The 19,930-nt window shown below is 46.8% G+C and overlaps 1 protein-coding gene across 2 annotated transcripts in view; it reads left to right on the forward strand.

Annotated features, from left to right (window-relative positions):
- The window catches only part of CCDC27 (coiled-coil domain containing 27), a 259,053-nt gene that overhangs the window by 215,915 nt on the left and 23,208 nt on the right, over positions 1–19,930 (forward strand). For both annotated transcript variants that reach the window (XM_069239955.1, XM_069239956.1), the window contains exon 10: positions 10,714–10,844. In XM_069239955.1, coding sequence (XP_069096056.1) covers positions 10,714–10,844 — 131 coding nt within the window. The remainder of the gene's footprint in view (positions 1–10,713; positions 10,845–19,930) is intronic.

Genomic DNA, 19,930 nt, shown 5'->3' on the forward strand with positions numbered 1-19,930 from the left:
TTGCCCTGGCGCCTAGAGGTTTCTGCCCCCCCCTGGTGGCAGATCGGCCTAATAATAGGCCGATCTGCCCCCAGGGGGGGCAGAAATGGCCTAAAATAAATTTGCATCCCCAACCCCCACCCCACCACCAGGAGCGACCCTCGGCTACGGGGTCGCTCCCCCTGCGTGACATTGGCGCCAAAAAACAAATCCCCGGTGCCTAGTGGTTTCTGCCCCCTTGGGGGCAGATTGACCTAAAATCGACCAATCTGCCCCCAAGGGGGGCAGAAATGCTCTAAATACAGTTTGCCCCCAGGGGAGCGACCCTTGTCTGATGGGTCGCTCCCCATCTCTAAAAAAAAAAAAAAAAAAAAAAAAAAAAACAATTTTTTTTTTGCCCTGGCACCTACAGGTTTCTGCGTCCCCTGGGGGCAGATCGGCCTAATAATAGGCCGATCTGTCCCCAGGGGGGGGCAGAAATGGCCTAAAATAAATTTGCCCCCCGAACCCCCCCCTCACCCCCCCGGGAGCGACCCTTGCCTACGGGGTCGCTCCCCCTGCGTGACATTGGCGCCAAAAAACAAATCCCCGGTGCCTAGTGGTTTCTGCCCCCTTGGGGGCAGATTGACCTAAAATCGACCAATCTGCCCCCAAGGGAGGCAGAAATGGTCTAAACACAGTTTGCCCCCCAGGGGAGCGACCCTTGTCTGATGGGTCGCTCCCCATCTCTAAAAAAAAAAAAAAAAACACAATTTTTTTTTTTGCCCTGGCGCCTACAGGTTTCTGCCCCCCCTGGGGGCAGATCGGCCTAATAATAGGCCGATCTGCCCCCAGGGGGGGCAGAAATGGCCTAAAATAAATTTGCATCCCCAACCCCCACCCCCCCACCAGGAGCGACCATCACCTACGGGGTCGCTCCCCCTGCGTGACATTGGCGCCAAAAAACAAATCCCCGGTGCCTAGTGGTTTCTGCCCCCTTGGGGGCAGATTGACCTCAAATCGACCAATCTGCCCCCAAGGGGGGCAGAAATGGTCTAAATACAGTTTGCCCCCCAGGGGAGCGACCCTTGCCTGATGGGTCGCTCCCCATCTCTAAAAAAACAAACATACAAAAAAAAAAACACACAAAAAAAAGTTGCCCTGGCGCCTAGAGGTTTCTGCCCCCCCCTGGTGGCAGATCGGCCTAATAATAGGCCGATCTGCCCCCAGGGGGGGCAGAAATGGCCTAAAATAAATTTGCATCCCCAACCCCCACCCCACCACCAGGAGCGACCCTCGGCTACGGGGTCGCTCCCCCTGCGTGACATTGGCGCCAAAAAACAAATCCCCGGTGCCTAGTGGTTTCTGCCCCCTTGGGGGCAGATTGACCTAAAATCGACCAATCTGCCCCCAAGGGGGGCAGAAATGCTCTAAATACAGTTTGCCCCCCAGGGGAGCGACCCTTGTCTGATGGGTCGCTCCCCATCTCTAAAAAAACAAACATACAAAAAAAAAAACACACACAAAAAAAATTTGCCCTGGCGCCTAGAGGTTTCTGCTCCCCCCTGGTGGCAGATCGGCCTAATAATAGGCCGATCTGCCCCCAGGGGGGGCAGAAATGGCCTAAAATAAATTTGCATCCCCAACCCCCACCCCCCCCACCAGGAGCGACCCTCGCCTACGGGGTCGCTCGCCCTGCGTGACATTGGCGCCAAAAAACAAATCCCCGGTGCCTAGTGGTTTCTGCCCCCTTGGGGGCAGATTGACCTAAAATCGACCAATCTGCCCCCAAGGGGGGCAGAAATGCTCTAAATACAGTTTGCCCCCCAGGGGAGCGACCCTTGTCTGATGGGTCGCTCCCCATCTCTAAAAAAACAAACATACAAAAAAAAAACACACAAAAAAAAATTGCCCTGGCGCCTAGAGGTTTCTGCCCCCCCGGTGGCAGATCGGCCTAATAATAGGCCGATCTGCCCCCAGGGGGGGCAGAAATGGTCTAAATACAGTTTGCCCCCCAGGGGAGCGACCCTTGCCTGATGGGTCGCTCCCCATCTCTAAAAAAACAAACAAACAAAAAAAAAAACACTAAAAAAAAATTTGCCCTGGCACCTACAGGTTTCTGCCCCCCCTGGGGGCAGATCGGCCTAATAATAGGCCGAAATGGCCTAAAATAAATTTGCCCCCCGAACCCCCCCGCCCCCCCGGGAGCGACCCTTGCCTACGGGGTCGCTCCCTCTGCGTGACATTGGCGCCAAAAAACAAATCCCCGGTGCGTAGTGGTTTCTGCCCCCTTGGGGCAGATTGACCTAAAATCGACCAATCTGCCCCCAAGGGGGGCAGAAATGGTCTAAACACAGTTTGCCCCCCAGGGGAGCGACCCTTGTCTGATGGGTCGCTCCCCATCTCTAAAAAAACAAACAAAAAAAAAACAAAAAAAAAATTTTTTTTTCCCCTGGCGCCTACAGGATTCTGCCCCCCCTGGGGGCAGATCGGCCTAATAATAGGCCGATCTGCCCCCAGGGGGGGGGCAGAAATGGCCAAAAATAAATTTGCATCCCCAACCCCCAGCCCCCCACCAGGAGCGACCCTCACCTACGGGGTCGCTCCCCCTGCGTGAGATTGGCGCCAAAAAACAAATCCCCGGTGCCTAGTGGTTTCTGCCCCCTTGGGGGCAGATTGACCTCAAATCGACCAATCTGCCCCAAGGGGGGCAGAAATGGTCTAAATACAGTTTGCCCCCCAGGGGAGCGACCCTTGCCTGATGGGTCGCTCCCCATCTCTAAAAAAACCAACATACAAAAAAACAAAACACACAAAAAGAATTTGCCCTGGCGCCTAGAGGTTTCTGCCCGCCCCTGGTGGCAGATCGGCCTAATAATAGGCTGATCTGCCCCCGGGGGGGGCAGAAATGGCCTAAAATAAATTTGCATCCCCAACCCCCACCCCCCCACCAGGAGCGACCCTCGCCTACGGGGTCGCTCCCCCTGCGTGACATTGGCGCCAAAAAACAAATCCCCGGTGCCTAGTGGTTTCTGCCCCCTTGGGGGCAGATTGACCTAAAATCGACCAATCTGCCCCCAAGGGCGGCAGAAATGGTCTAAACACAGTTTGCCCCCCAGGGGAGCGACCCTTGTCTGATGGGTCGCTCCCCATCTCTAAAAAAACAAACAAACAAAAAAAAAAACCACAATTTTTTTTTTTGCCCTGGCACCTACAGGTTTCTGCCCCCCCTGGGGGCAGATCGGCCTAATAATAGGCCGATCTGCCCCTAGGGGGGGCAGAAATGGCCTAAAATAAATTTGCCCCCCGAACCCCCCCCCCACCCCCCGGGAGCGACCCTTGCCTACGGGGTCGCTCCCCCTTCGTGACATTGGCGCCAAAAAACAAATCCCCGGTGCCTAGTGGTTTCTGCCCCCTTGGGGGCAGATTGACCTAAAATCGACCAATCTGCCCCCAAGGGAGGCAGAAATGGTCTAAACACAGTTTGCCCCCCAGGGGAGCGACCCTTGTCTGATGGGTCGCTCCCCATCTCTAAAAAAAAACACAAATTTTATTTTTTGCCCTGGCGCCTACAGGTTTCTGCCCCCAGGGGGGGCAGAAATGGCCTAAAATAAATTTGCATCCCCAACCCCCACCCCCCCACCAGGAGCGACCATCACCTACGGGGTCGCTCCCCCTGCGTGACATTGGCGCCAAAAAACAAATCCCCGGTGCCTAGTGGTTTCTGCCCCCTTGGGGGCAGATTGACCTCAAATCGACCAATCTGCCCCCAAGGGGGGCAGAAATGGTCTAAATACAGTTTGCCCCCCAGGGGAGCGACCCTTGCCTGATGGGTCGCTCCCCATCTCTAAAAAAACAAACATACAAAAATAAAAACACACAAAAAAAAGTTGCCCTGGCGCCTAGAGGTTTCTGCCCCCCCCCTGGTGGCAGATCGGCCTAATAATAGGCCGATCTGCCCCCAGGGGGGGCAGAAATGGCCTAAAATAAATTTGCATCCCCAACCCCCACCCCCCCCCACCAGGAGCGACCCTCGCCTACGGGGTCGCTCGCCCTGCGTGACATTGGCGCCAAAAAACAAATCCCCGGTGCCTAGTGGTTTCTGCCCCCTTGGGGGCAGATTGACCTAAAATCGACCAATCTGCCCCCAAGGGGGGCAGAAATGCTCTAAATACAGTTTGCCCCCCAGGGGAGCGACCCTTGTCCAAGGGGTCGCTCCCCATCTATAAAACAAAAAAACAAAAAAATCCCTGGTGCCTAGTGGTTTCTGCCCCCCTTGGGGGCAAATCAGCCGAATCAAAATAGGCTGATCTACCCCCCAGAGGGGCAGAAATGGCCTAAAATAATCCCCCCCCCCCCAGGGAGCGACCCTTGCCTACGGGGTCGCTCCCCTTGCGTGAAATTCACGCAAAAAAAAAAAAACTCCCTGGCGTCTAATGGTTTCTGCCCCCCTTGAGGGCAGATTGGCCTCATCAAAATAGGCCAATCTGCCCCCAAGGGGGGCAGTAATGGCCTAAATATAATTTGCCCCCTAGGGGAGCGACCCTTGCCTAAGGGGTCGCTCCCCACCTAAAAAAAAAAAAGAAAACATAACAAAAAGAAAAAAAAAAGAAATGATCCCTGGTGCCTAGAGGTTTCTGCCCCCAGGGGGGGGCAGAAAAGGCCTTCTCAAAAAAATGCCCCCCCTGGGAGCGACCCTTGCCCAAGGGGTCGCTCCCGTTGCGTAAAATTTGCGGGAAAAAAAACTCCCTGGTGTCTAATGGTTTCTGCCCCCCTTGGGGGCAGATTGGCCTCATCAAAATAGGCCAATCTGCCCCCAAGGGGGGCAGAAATGGCCTAAATATAATTTGCCCCCTAGGGGAGCGACCCTTGCCTAAGGGGTCGCTCCCCACCTAAAAAAGAAAAAAAAAAGAAATGATCCCTGGTGCCTAGAGGTTTCTGCCCCCAGGGGGGGGCAGAAAAGGCCTTCTCAAAAAAATGCCCCCCCTGGGAGCGACCCTTGCCCAAGGGGTCGCTCCCGTTGCGTAAAATTTGCGGGAAAAAAAACTCCCTGGTGTCTAATGGTTTCTGCCCCCCTTGGGGGCAGATTGGCCTCATCAAAATAGGCCAATCTGCCCCCAAGGGGGGCAGAAATGGCCTAAATATATATTGCCCCCTAGGGGAGCGACCCTTGCCTAAGGGGTCGCTCCCCACCTAAAAAAAAGAAAACATCACAAAAAAAAAAGAAAAAAAAAAAAAGCTCCCTGGTGCCTAGAGGTTTCTGCCCCCCCTGGGGGCAGATCGGCCTAATAATAGGCCAATCTGCCCCCAGGGGGGGCAGAAAAGGCCTTCCTAAAAAAATGCCCCCCCTGGGAGCGACCCTTGCCCAAGGGGTCGCTCCCTTTTGACAGTTTCATCCCCCCAAAAAAAAATCCCTGGTGTCTAGTGGGGTTTCAAAAGCCGGATTGCAAGCAATCCGGCTTTTGAAACCCTGTGAGAGACTTCAAAGGGAAGGAAATACATTTCCTTCCCTTTGAAGCCTCTCGGGGCCTCCCCCATGGGATTGAAAGAGAAATGCAAAAGCATTTCTCTTTCAATCGCGCTGGAAGCTCTGCTTCCAGCGCGATGGGGGAGACCCTGTGACTAATCAGCGCGTGCTCGCGCGCTGACGTCACAGGGGGGGTTGGGGGGGTCGGGGGTGGGAGGGGAAGGGCTTCCCCTTCCATCCCTGACTTTGGGGGGAAGCACACAGAGGGAGCGAGAGCGCTCCCTCTGGGCTGTGTGCCGAGGACGTAGTGGTTACGTCCTCGGCACAGCAGCACTGTGCCGCAGGACGTAACCACTACGTCCGCGGCACAGAAGGGGTTAAAACAGTAGGCCTCTTATTTTTCCTAAGAAGCCACACCATATATAGATATCCACTGACCCCATAGGTCTGGAGTTTCAACAAGTCAAGATGTAAAAACCCCCATATGCTTCTGCATTTAAGGTATATATGAAGAAGGTTTTATGACAAGTCAATGTATTTATCAGAACAATCCGTGGTTCTCAATTGTAGTCTTTCCACTTGCTGTTATTTTTGTCTCTGCTTCTTGCTTCAAGTAGGTTGGATCATATCATTTCTGGAATCTTTTGCTGGTACAGTTTGGCTTCTTTTTCCTTCTTGACATCATTGGGCGTTTGGTGCCTTGCTGATTTCTCTAATTATATATTCATTTTCAATCAAAATTATAAAACTGATGAATGAGGTTTTTATGTCCTTTGTGCGTTTTTCCTCCTAACTGTGGGCAATAATGCTGTACAATACACCATTTGGATTGTGTTTTTTTTTACAATTGTTCTTGTGGTGAACATGTGCCAAACACTCTTAGAGAGCGTAGACCCTATACAAGGGAGACGTTTATGGCTCATCATTTTCAAAGTTCACTAGCCTTTACTTGCCCACCCTATTAGGTATTATTTGCTCATAGGTGAGAAAGTACATAATAACTATATGGTTTCCTCTATACCATTAACCATGCAGAGGCACTAAATAGATTTGCAGGTCTTGTTTCTGCTTATTTCTACTCAATTAGACCAGTAGTATGTGACCATTCCTGGACAGGTTAGTCCTAAACTCAGACATACTAGCCCATGTGGGTCGGAGGAAGGAAGTCACCATATAGGTTAACCGGAAATTGAATCTCAGCTGCAGCAGAAATATATATTCAGACCCTCGATATAGAGATCTTGGAAATGCTATCTCAAAAATATGAACTAAATTATACAAGTCTAGAAACAAAAAAAGCACTTTGTAAACTATGTTTTTGTTCATGCATTATTAGCTGCTACTAGGTAATTCTTTCCAACGTAGATAGTCGCACACATTTCAGTTTTCTACAGAGCAAATCAGGCCCTTCCCAGCAAGGTTCCTGCTTATTCTTTTTGGTGTATAGTCGCCCATCCTGCTCTTCTCAGATATTTTCAAATTGATGAGATTCTCAAAGCGGCCATCTGTGGTCCAACCACAGTTTTGCCAGGCACTACTGTCTTGACTCTGGAGCAGATGCACAAGTCCCTTGGGCATGGCCATTGGGGTGGTGGGCATGACTCCTGTCTTTACTTAGGCAGGAGTCATGTCCATGGGGGTTGGGCGTCAAAGGATGACGCTAGTCTGGTTAAAGGGATTTTTATGCCTCTAACCAGACTAGTGTCATCCTTTGACGCACAACCTCCTGTTCCCCCTATGCCTCCGCCACCCGGCTAGCGTCCTTTTTCATGATGCAAACCGGGCCTTACTGCCGGCTACCATCATACCATAAATATGATGCCCGTCTGGCATCTTGGGATGGTGCTAGCCGGCGTTATACTTTTTCACACAAAACTGTGTTAGCGATTTTAGAGTCTTCTTAGGATTTTGATGACTTGTAAGATCCCTGAGAATACCTCATGGATATCTTTTTGAGAATGCACTGTAACTCATGACTAATAGCTGTTATACTTTGCAGTTAGCAGTCCTTCAGTTCCCTTAAAATAGCCCCCCTCTTCAGACATATTTTAAAGTTTTTCAAATAAAGTTTCCAGTAAGAACTGCTAAGCCCTTTTGGGGCCTTATCACTGGGTTTCTTCAATGTCAAGTAATAATAAAAATAATTACTATACTGTGTCTGGTTCTATCCTCTGATAAGAGATGTCAATTATTACCCAGTTTACAGGCACTCATTTTATCGACCTCACAAGATGAAAAGCTGAGTTGTCCCACTGGGATTCAAACCTCTGACCTTCAGACTACAGACAGATTTCTACGATGGATGCAATGGCCCACTAAACTATCCTACTATCTACAGCTGGTGTATCTACCCAACCAGACCATCTTTGGCATTTTTGTTGGTGTTATCCTCGTTAAGTCGAAACATTCTCCGTAAATTTTCATAAGAGGAAAGTTTTTAATGTGTCGAACTCCAATTGTTCTAGCACAATATGGTGCAGTTTATGGCAGTGTGGTATTAAGTCAAATACAGTATTCTTCGACTTGGTCTTTAGTAGCCTTGTGAGGATAGAAAAGTGTCTTCAAGAAACTTGTGAATGTGCAAGATGACCATGGCCAAATATGTCATGGGCAAGATGCCTTTAGGGACATTGTTTCATGGGCAAGATGTCCACGAACAAGCTGCAGACTGGCATCTTGGCTTTGCAAAAAGAACAAGTGATGGAAGGAATGCTGAACCATGTCAAACATCCACCCCCCCTACATGGAGATCTGGGCCTAAATCCATCGTTTTCTTTGCTGCCCATGCTATTCTAGTTTGGGCCCAGCCATATGCAAATCAGTCTTGACCCTGCTCCCTATGGGACCATTCCAGCCCAAACTGCCAAGCCAGTTCTCCTTGGACTTGAATCAAGCATCCCGGTACCAGTTTCAGGGCATGATACTTCATCAGGCAGGCTAGCTTGACTCCAGTGGCATCGGGAGCAATGGGCCCACGTCTGGGCATACTCCTCCCACTTAGGGCAACAAATGCAAAAAGAACAAGTGATGGGCAGAATGCTGATCAATGTCAAATATTCACCACCAGTATAGAGATCTGGGCCTAAATCCATAGTTCTTTTTACTAACCATGCCATTCTAGCTTGGAACCCAGCCATATGCAAATCAGTCTTGACCCTGCTCCCTGTGGGAACTGTTCAACCCAAACTGCCAAGCCAGGTCCTCTCTGGACTGGAAACAGGCATCCTGGGACCAGTTTCAGGGTATCAGTTTTCATCAGCCAGGCTAGCTTGACTCCAATGGCATGGGGAGCAAGGGACCCATCTGGGCATACCCTTCCCACTTAGGGCAACAAATGCAAAAAAAACAAGTGATGGACAGAATGCTAAACAATGTCAAACATTCACCTCCAGTTCAGAGATCTGGGACTGGATCCATTGTTTTTTTGCTACCCATGCCATCCCAGTTTGGATTCAGCCATATGCAAATCAGTCTTGACCCTGCTCCCTATGGGAACAGTCCAGACTGAACAGCTAAGCCGGGTTCTCCCTGGACTGGAAACAAGCATCCTTGGACCAGTTGCAGGGTATCACCCTTCATCAGCCAGGCTAGCTTGACTCCAGTGGCATGAGGAGCAAGGGACCCATCTGGGCATACCCTTCCCGCTTAGGGCAACAAATGCAAAACGAACAAGTGATAGACGGAATGCTGAACAATGTCAAACATGCACCCCCAGTACAGAGATCTGGGCCTAAATCCATCATTTTTTTGCTACCCAGGCCATGCCATACATGGTCCACTAAGCTCTCCCACTATCTATAGCTGGGCTTTTTACCCAACCAGACCTTCTTTGGCCTTTTTTTGGTGTTATCCTCTTTAAGGCAAAACATTCTCTGTAAATGTTCATAAGAGGAACGTTTTGAATGGCTCGAACTCCAATTGTTCTAGCACAATATGGAGCGGTTTATGGTAGTGTGGTATTGAGTCAACTACAGTATTCCTCGACTTGGTCTTTAGTAGCATTGTGAGTATAGATAAAGTGTCTTCAAGCAACTTGTGAATGGGCAAGATGACCATGGCCAAATATGTCATGGACAAGATGCCTATAGGGACATTGTTTCATGGGCAAGAAGTCCATGACCAAATTGAGACTGGCATCTTGGCCTTGAACAAGTTTCCCATTGGTGTCTGCCCTTAAGAAAACTGCTCATTGTGGGCTCTCAGCCAGTGGACACATTATTCATATGTACTCAGGGACACAACTGTGTTGCCATAACTGACCCAAAATATATTGACTATAGGTGGTCCACCTTCACTATTAATCTACATGACTAGTGACAAATGTAACGTGTGTGGCGGAACAAAGCACAGTGGTATGGTTACAAGGTTTATACAACTATTGTTATCTAAATTAAGTTAATTAATTAAAATTAATAACAACTCACATGCACATTCATAGCTGTTTTGTCACTTTTGTTCTTTATTATTGCAGTTATGTATGATATCTTGTTATGACAACATGCTGCACTAGAGTAATTTCTGCCAAATGTCCGTTGTAATGGGCCAGTCTCAAATTTACTCCTTCAAGAACAAATAGGGAACCAGCAAAGAATGTGTGGGCTTAATTTACTTTGAGTGTGTTGCTTTTAGTTGAAAAGGCTCTCCTCGGCCACTCCCATTTTGCCGATGCACATTGAGTTATTTGCCTGGCCTTCTCCTCCATGTGCCTTCTTGTGTAAATCATGTGCGAGGCAAATGCACAAGTTTGTCATGTGAGTAAATGAGTATGCATTGGAATTCAGATAAGCACAGTTTACAAATCTTTTCTTATGCAGCTACATCAGAGATCAAAAAATGACTCAGATTTTGACCATGTAAATCCCCATCATTCAAAACTCTAAGTGATAAAACTGGATACAAAATTAGAAAAAAACATCTGTATTGGTCAGTGACTTCTCAGAATTCAAATGTTTTTTGCCTTGGGTGCAATATGAGCAGGAGGTTTTCAGACTTGCTAGGCAATAGGAATTTTGAAATTGATTGCTTGAACGTTAGTCGGTATTCTGAATGTGAAATTATCAATTTTAACTAAAAATTGAATGTCGGAAAATGTTTGAATATCTGCTTATGTTTAAACAAGACAACGCTTGTCTCCCTTGGGTTTTCACTACAGCATTTTCGCTTCACAATTTATTTGCATATGAAAGCTACACATGTGTGCCTATATGTCATGGTTTCAGAAGTCACACACTTTTTCACGCTGTAGAGACCATGTTGGATTGATTATGGCAATATCTCTCTTTCTTCAGGGGTTGTTTCCTCGCTGCAGAGGCAATTCTCCATCCAGGAATCTCAACTCAGAAAAGCAGAATCCAATCACAGTAAATTACAGAAGGAGTTTAAGGAGAGAGGGCTACAGCTTCAAGCCATGTCTAACAAGGTACTGTCAGATCTTTAACAAGACATCTTCGAGGTGACCACAGTAACAAACCTCGATTCCTCCACTGTTGTCCTATCCTAGATTGCAGAAACTGGTTTAGAAGTCTGATCCTCGTTGAAAATTCCTGCCCCTTCCCCTTTCTAACTATAAATTACAACCTGCTTTCTATTTCAATATACTATGATGCTTTTAATTACAAATGTATGCATACAGAAAGAATATCCGTTTTATGGGATGCTCAGTGTATTTGCAAATGTAAGCAAATAAAAGGTGTTGAGTTTCAAATATTAAAAGACCACTCCCATAATGACTTGTTTATGCTTCAAGAGCGCTCCTGAAAGGCTGTGACAGATTATGAAGTCTTCCCTCTAAACCAAAGAGGAGCAGTCACATTATTTAACTAAATGATACTAAAGGATACACCGCGGTGATGGCTAGCATAAATAGGCAAGGCTAAACTAGCAGTAGAAGCATTTCAATCGGGTCCTTCCCTGTACCCCAAAAGTAGAGTCAAAAGTTTTGACTTTTATAAGCAAGGAAATGGGTGCCATGCGGCTCATAAAACACCTCCGTCATATTAGTCTCCCTAGAGTTTTGGATGGTCTCAAGCCCTGCCACAGAACGTTTGGGTAAGTAAACCTAAAGATGATGAGCCATGAACGTCTTTTATATCTCAGTAGCTAATGCATCTCTCTTTTTAAGCTCCCTTAAAAAAACCTGAACATTATCCTGTCACCCAGGATACGTTTGTTCCAGAAACTGGCAATGGATCAACATGAAAAATACCCATAGGATTATTAGCAGTTATATCACAGTGTCCAACAACAAGGTCTTGTTGACCATTTAACCTACGATCTATCGCAAAAAATGGCATATCTTTCACACCAGTGCTGCATTGTTTTCTCCGTCTGTTTGAGCTCAGCACAAGCTGGGCATGTAGATCTGAGGGCTTCCCCTTGGTGGCGTAAAACTGATGTTAGAATTAATCCCTGTAGGATGAAGAGGAAGGTTAGTGCTATGACTAGGATATCGGGCCAAATATGTTCTGTGTACTTGCTTCTCTAGCTTCCGACTAGCAACAGCAAAGTGTCATGGTGGACTGTGTGGGTATGACCTTGCTACCACTGTGCACAGAGTAAAGGTATTACATGCTAAGTTGTTGGATGGGCTTCTCTGAAGTGTGGTTAGGTCATAATGTTCTGAGGGGAACTGACAAGAGACCCTGTGAAAACGGAAAGGCTAATAATTCAGGAATGTTGCAACCATAATGGTGCGCCTTTGGTGATGGCACTTCCGAAGAAGGACCCCGGCGTGCAGAAATGGGATTGGCAATGCTTAATTTGAGCCATTGGTTGCAGCTCGAAGCCACTGGACTTAATTTTTAGGACCAGGACTTATTTTTTCATCATCAGGCATTGACCCAGAACAAAGAAAGACAGTTAAAGGCACAAGAAGGAGATCGCGAAAGACAGAAAAAGAGTGAACAATGGAGATGTCATGGATGAAAAAGAAGCTGCAAGAGTGGCATAAAGGGGCAGGCAGTGTATGTTGGTTGAGGAAAGAGACACAGAGTGGAATCAAAACTAGACAGCTTTGTATTAGGCAATTCCAACATTCAGCAGCACTGGTAGCACGCCACTGAGAAAAACTTTGGACCTTGCCACTTATTCATTTATGGACTAAGCAGTGGGAATAAGGTTACCCCCAAGAGTAGTCTCTGGCAGATTTTCCTAGGGGAAATCTTGAATCCTTTCTTCCCACCACTTTTAATTGACCCTGACCCACAGGTGACACAACACATTGTATTCCAGGAGACGTGCAGTAAATGAAGTCATGCTGAGTCACTTTGTAAATTCCTACAGGGTATTTGTGTATAAAACAGCACATTATTATGAGAAATTGGGTTGTTTGTTGACTGCGGGTGTGAGCCCAGGTCAAGCAGCAACCACAATTCTTGTCAGGGTAAGGCACAGGCAAACTCCAAATTAACCAGTGCTCACCCTCAGGTAGCTTGGCACAGAGCAGTCAGGCTTAACTTCAAGAAAAGGTGTAAAGTCTTTGTGCAACCCTTCAAAAAGTAAAACAGCGAAAACACAACACAAAAAGGGTCCCACCCCAGGTTAGAAAAATAAAGTAGATTTTAATAAATAAAACAGGACCAGTACAACAAACATCTACTCAGTAGAACTTGAGTTATGATTTCAAAGAATAAACTGTAGTTTAGTGCTTGAAAGCAAAAGCGCCAACCAAGGATATCTGTTTGTGCCGGACTGGGACACAGTCAAAAGTTCAGGCCGGCCACAATGGAGTGTGGGACAGCGACAGAGACCCAGTTAGGCCCATTGAAAAAAAGTATCTTAAATCCTGTTTGCAGAGTATTGCGTGGATCTGGGGTGAAGAAGCGTTGCGCAGGTGATATGATGCATTGTTTCCAAGATGTGGTGAAGCTGTGGTGGGAGGTCCTGTTGCATCAATGCTGAGGATCCTGTCGACAGGGCTTGCAATGCAAAGGCCGGTGCCAGGGATGCGGTTGGCAGCAGAGGCGATGCATCGGTTCTGATGAGTAGGAGAAGCTGCGACGTGGAGCTTTGGCATCATTGTTGAGGCTGCTGTTTATGAGGAATGTGGGGATCTGCTTCAGGGAAGCCCCAGGCATTGACAGTTCCGAAGATGCTGTGTCAAACCCAAAATGTGTGATGAGATGGTGATGCATGTCTTCTGCGCTAGTTCTGCTCACTGTTGAGCCGCTTATCCGAGAAGCTGTGTTAGTTTGGCTTAGTGATGCGCCGCTCAGCATAGAAGATGCATCAGTTCCGCTGAGAAGCACCTTAGGCCCACTTCCAAGGATTCAGGACTGGGGTGGCACCACTTGGCAGTGTAGACTCATAGATGGCAGAGTTCAAGTGCAAACACAAGGTGGTTAGAAGTCTTTTATGTCCCTGATACTTCATATCAGGAGGCCAGCCACCTAGCCCTTGGAGCCACCCTGAGCTGGAGAGATGCAGGTCCAGTCCTTCTCCCTCCCAGGCACCAGGGAGGCAGGCAGCAGGTCAGCACAGTAAAACATCAGTCCTGCACAGTGGCAGCCCTTCAACAACAAAGTAGTCCTTCTTCCTGGCAGAGTATCCACAAGTTTAATGAAGTGGTGGTGTTCGAGGTCAGTTACTTATACCTTGGTACCCTGACTCTGGAAGGCAGGAGAAAAATCTAGACAGTGGCTTTGAAGTGCACAGGGATCCCTGCCTCCCCTGCCCTGGTTATAAGCCGGCTGAATTGACAAATAGGGTAGTTAAGCTCTATGTGTAGACAGGACACAGCCTATTCAGGTGTAATTCAGGCTGCGTCCAGCTCCTCCCTCCCTTCCTGCCCATGATGAACCAATAAGTCATATTTAAGCTCCTATTGTTTTTCGCTGTCTAGGAGGAATACATAAAGCACAACTCCCAACTAATCCAGTCATGTGACCTGAGACAGGCTGCAGGTACCAAATGACTAAGGCAAGAAAATGCCAATTTTCAAAAAACAAAAGTGGCATTTTCAGAATTGAAATTTTAATCAGACTTCACCATAAATTAGGATTTTAAATTGTTATTCCAGAGTCACCAAAAATGAAGGTGTATTTTTTTCCCATTTGGAAGTTACACTTATAACATGTAATAAGGCAACTCTAATGTTAACCTATAGGAGAGATGGGCATTGCAGTGGGGAAAATAAATGTAAGAGTTTTTTACCACCAGGACGTGTAAAACTAAAAAACAAATACATTTCCTACTTTTTAAATACACTGCAGCGTGGTCTCTGGGCTGTCCAGGTTCTAACATAGGGTAACATCTATATATTAAAAAGGTGGATTTGGGCCTTACAAAAGGCTTATTTTGCCATGTAGAAATGGCAAATCAAAACTTCACACCCAGGCACTGTCTTCGCGAGCTTGACACATTTAAAGGCAACTTAAGTGGGTGGCAGAATCAGTGCAGCAGGCCCTCTAGTAGCATTAAATTTACAGGCCCTGGGCACATTTAGCGCACTATACTAGGGACTTATTAGTAAACTAAATATCTCAATTGGGGATATGTCAGTGTTGCACAGAATCCCAATGCTAGCAAAAATCTAGTCAGCACAAAACAGGAGGTCTGAAGGCAAAAAGTCAGGGGGGGGGGGCACTCCAAGGATGCCAGGTCTAACAATTATGATTCCTGGGTGAGTTCCAGTCACCAGTCCCAACAGCAGTCCAGATATAGCTCTAGACAGGTTCTTCAAAGAGGACTCTTGGCAGTCTAATCCTTTGTAGTTTCCCTACAGGTAGAAGTGAAAAGAGGCAAGTTTCTTTGGTTTAGAAAATCACTGCAGAGCCCCAGCTAGGAAAAGTTCTTTCATATGCTCCTAGGCCAAGGAGGTGCTTCAGGTTTTGGAAGATGCTGGTACAAGGAGCTTAACAGACTGGGGAGTTTGCCATGAATAACAAACTACAGAAACCTGGTACTTCCACTATTCAATACTCCAAATATGTATAGAAGCCACTTGAACTGGTTTGGTTTATTGTATCCTCAATTGAATGCCTAAATGTTTGGTTGCTAACTTTCACCCTCCAAAATGGATCCATACTTATTTCCTCTTGTGAGTGCAGTTTGCAACCACATTGTAACCTACACCAATGAAAAGGTTTGACACATATGTATGGGAGCCTCTACTCATTTGGGGTGAAGCAGAAAATTCCAGATTCAGGTTGTCATAATTTGTGTGGACCCATAACTTATAGCTGTTTAAGGTTTTGTTTGATAGGGCACTGCAAATGGGGTGGTACATTCTGATCATAGCCTCTAGCCTCTAGGATGGGCTTTCTTTTTAGATTAGTCGAACTGTCCTACCTTCATACCCCACTGATTAATCAGACTGTACAGAAATTACAGAGTTCCAGCAGCTGCAAGATGGAGCAGTGCTGTGAGCTGAGGACTCACAGACCACTTCTGATCTTATCAGATTGGATTCTCAGACCCTCCTTTTCTATCTCACAACATCCCAAAACTTATTCAGTTTCCAGACCTCTTTGGTCAGTAAGAATGGCTATTTCTTCATCACGCCCTAATGTTATCCTCATTCATCTTAGACTAATATTGCCATCACATATGCCAAGAGGAAGAAATATTCTTGTTAACAATACAAGAGCATAAGGCTCTTTCTTTGATGTTAGGCTCCTAAAAGGCAGACACTTTTTTTAGAGGATAATATCTTGTGTTTTATGATTCAAGTAGTGAATTCAGGAATTTTTATTAAGTATGTCAAACTCTACCTTTAGTCCATTGTGCCCTATTTCAATAGGCCTGATGAATAACTTTCCTCAATGAACCAGGCCAAGAAGAGACATTTTATTAGGATGCTTCTCTTGGATAGGAAAGTGCTTAAACAACTTGTCCTTCATGATTAGGCAAGAATATATTTGCCCAGATTTATCATAAGAATGTTGTTCCTCTTGGGTCACGCAGGGTGATGCGAGGGTAACCCAATCCTTAAGTCAGATTTGCTAAGCAACCCAAGGCCATCTTGCATGGCTCTGTGTTGCTTGGCATATCTGTAGTAACACAAGGCAGTGCAAGCCACTATCTTGCGTTACTCTGGCCTTGAACACATTACATGGGTGGAGAAAGGGAGTTGCCACACATCCACACATGAATTTTGGCACATTCCCAAATTTACCAAGACAGATAAACCTGGGAATGCATCAGAATGCTATGCCTTCGTGATAGAGGCACAACAAAGAGAAATGCCTTTATGTGTCCTCCTCTTTACCTCCTTGTTGGACCTGTCCTTTTTGCAGGGTTATCCCCAAACTGTTTGCCTTCTTCCTCCTATTTTTTCAGATCTGTTTTGATGACTTTAGGACTCTGGTGATTTTACCACTGCTAACCAGTGCTAAAGTGCAAGTGCTTCCTGTCTAAATTGTATTGGTGATTGGTTTATCCGTGGTCGGAATATTTGATTTACTAGTAAGTTCCTATTATAGTGCACCAGGTGTACCCAGGGAGTGTAAATCAAATTCTACTAGTGGACGTGCAGCATTGATTGTGCCACCCACCTGAGTATCCCTGTAAACATGCTTCAGGCCTGCCATTGTAGTGCCAGTGTATGCAGGTTTAAACTGCCATGTCGACCTGGCAAGTGCACCCACTAGCCAGGGTTAAACCTTCCCTTTTACTATATGTAAGGCATCCCTATAGTAGGCCCAAGGCAGCCCCATGGGCAGGGTGCAGTGCATTCAAAAGGTACATTTGTTTTTCACTATTGCAATGGCTACTCCTCCCATAGGGAATTATGGGAATTACCTTGAAATATATTTTGAGTGTAGTTTCCCATTAGCAGCAGAAAGAGATATGGAGTTTGAGGTCTCTGCTGGCTTTTGAATTGTAAGTTTGAAAATGAGACTTTTAGAAAGTGCATCTTTTCTTGCTTAACCATTCTGTTCCTCTGCCTGTCTGCTGAATACATGTTTGGGTTAGGATGGCAGTTGGGATGTTTGTGCATTCACTCCAGACAGTCACAAAAAGGGAGCTGAGGTGAGTCCTGCATATCCTGATGGCCCAACAGCAGGCTGATAGGGCTTTCTGAGCTAGAGTGGTGGTGGCAGGAGCTGACACTTGCATCTGAATAGGGATGTGCCTGTCCTCACACAAAGCAGTCTTCAACCCCCTGGAGTGTGTCTGGGGCCAGGGCAGGGAAAGGAAGGGCATTGTGCACTACAAAGACGTCTCTTTGAAGTTTGCATACTTCAGAGTCAGAAATGGGTATAAGTACTGGACCTTTGACATCACATAGTTAGTATCTTTCTGGACTGAAGGAATTCTGCTGGGAAGAAGAGCTGAATGCTTTAGGTGGGACTGCCATTCTGCCTGTTGCTTTGCTGTACTTCCCTGCTGCTGGCTGCATCTGTCATGGGAGTGAAAGGGCTGGACTTGGCTTTCTACATCCTCCTTCTAAAAGTTTTCCATAGGCTTGGACTGAGATTGCCCCCTGTTAAGAAGTTTCAGGCACCTGCCAGCATCTGGGCTCTCTTGCTGAGTCCTGACTTGCCAAGTTGTGCCAAATCCAGTTCTTGCATCCTTGGGAGTGAGTTCTGGTGCATCAAGGAAGGAACTTGTGCACCGACTTCTAGAATGACTTTGAGACCAGTGCCGCTCTCTGACCCCATGTCACTGCCTACACCGGAACCATGGTCCCTGATCAGCGCAGCGACTGTGACCTATAGCATAATCCCATGCCATTGCAGTGCCTCTGAAGTCCCGCCACAGTGTGAGTCCAGAGCAGCGAGTTACTGATGTCTGTGGCACCCGACTCCACTGCAGCACCCATGGTCCTGTGGTGTGATCGCGACTTCACAAAGTCAACGCCTCACGACTTGACCTGCTGGATTCATAGACCCTGCCTTGACGTAAGGAACCGCCGCCTCACCACCAATGCCACATCACCTCCTCTGCAATCACAAGTAACTTAAGAGTAAGTCCCTGGAGGCAGTAAGGAACCGCCGCCGCACTGGCCCCTGCGACACCTCACCTCCCCAACTCCGTGCAGCGTCTTTGTTTCCTCACTGTAACTGGGGTCTACATGACTCTGTGGCCAACCACGCTCCCTCGCGGGTGGGGCATGACTGTTGAAGTGACTCCGTCAAGCCATTTTGATAGCCCCAGTTGGAGCTATTGTGTTTCTAAGCACTATACTACATTTAATTTTTGAAACATTCTTATCTTTACTTGTGTATGTTGGATTTTGTATTTTTGGTCTTCTTTTACTCAGATAAACATTGGCTATTTTTCTAAACTGGGTTGGAATAATTTTGTGGTGTTTTCACTGTGTTAATGTGTGTGTGTGTGTGTGTGTACACAAATACTTTACACATTGTCTCTGAGATAGGCCTAACTACAAGGGGGTAAGCAGGGGTTATCTTAGCTGTGTGACTACCTTACCCTGACTAGAGGGAAGGTCTCAACTTGGACAGGGTGCAAACCACTGACAACTAGAGATCACATTTCTAACACTCTTTTTAAATGTGCTGCATTCTGCAGCACGTTTAGAATGAGGCAAACACCTCTAAGGATTATTTTTGTGCTGGAAGGTATCCCTTTGTACACATATATAGTCCATATATAGTCCTCCCTGCAATGCAGGCACCCTTGCACCACGGCACAAGGGTGCCTGCATTGGCGCTAGGCTGCACTGTGTACCAGCACAAGGCGAGAGCAGGAATGCACCATATCTTCTTGCTACGATGCTCTGCATCAAATTTTGATAAATCTGGGCCATTTTTCATAAGCCTCCATCCCAAAATCCAGCAAACAATTCACTTTGTAAGCGTGTGGCATGCTTTAACTAAAATGTGAGGAAATTAAAAATTGTACTCTGACAGTTTGTGGGTGGGGCAATGGGGTGAAAAATAGGGGACACTAACACAAGCTCCTAAATGTTATTGCTTTTTCAAACACCCTTTTTAGTTATGCCTGTAGTGTATAGTTATCCACAAGAAGGGAAAGAGAGAGAGAGCAAAGTCTAAAAGTACCAGAATGACTAAGTTTTCATCTCCCATTGCTGTCACGCAGAGGCGAACACTGCAGCCATTGCTTACTCAGAAATTGTACACAATCTACTGCTTATGTCAGTGCCAAGCTTGACAGGTGCTGAAACTTAAATATAAACGTATGCCCTAGAGGAAGTACTGAGCATCTGTATATTTGATGCCTCTGCCTTACCTTGCAAGTTTATCAGTACATTATTCCTACTGGCCCTGAATACTCAAGCTGCCTGTTCAAAGGGCCTTGAGTGTTCAACTTTAGTACTCAGAAATGCAGAACTTGGAGCACATGCATCAGTCAGTCCACTTCACTTTCATTGTGAAGATTTTGCAAAGCTGGACAGCAGTACACAGGTGTACCACAACACATTGTTTTATTGCCTGTGGGCCTTTGTGGTACTCCACACCTAAATTCTATAGCATGTATTCCCAAGTTACCCTTATTCAAATATGTTGCAGTTAACAGTGCACATGTCCAGGTGGCCAGATGGTGACGGTTAGATGAATTGCCTGATCTTAGACTTGTAAT

Source organism: Pleurodeles waltl, chromosome 6 (genome assembly GCF_031143425.1).
Source record: "Pleurodeles waltl isolate 20211129_DDA chromosome 6, aPleWal1.hap1.20221129, whole genome shotgun sequence".
Lineage (NCBI taxonomy): Eukaryota > Metazoa > Chordata > Amphibia > Caudata > Salamandridae > Pleurodeles > Pleurodeles waltl.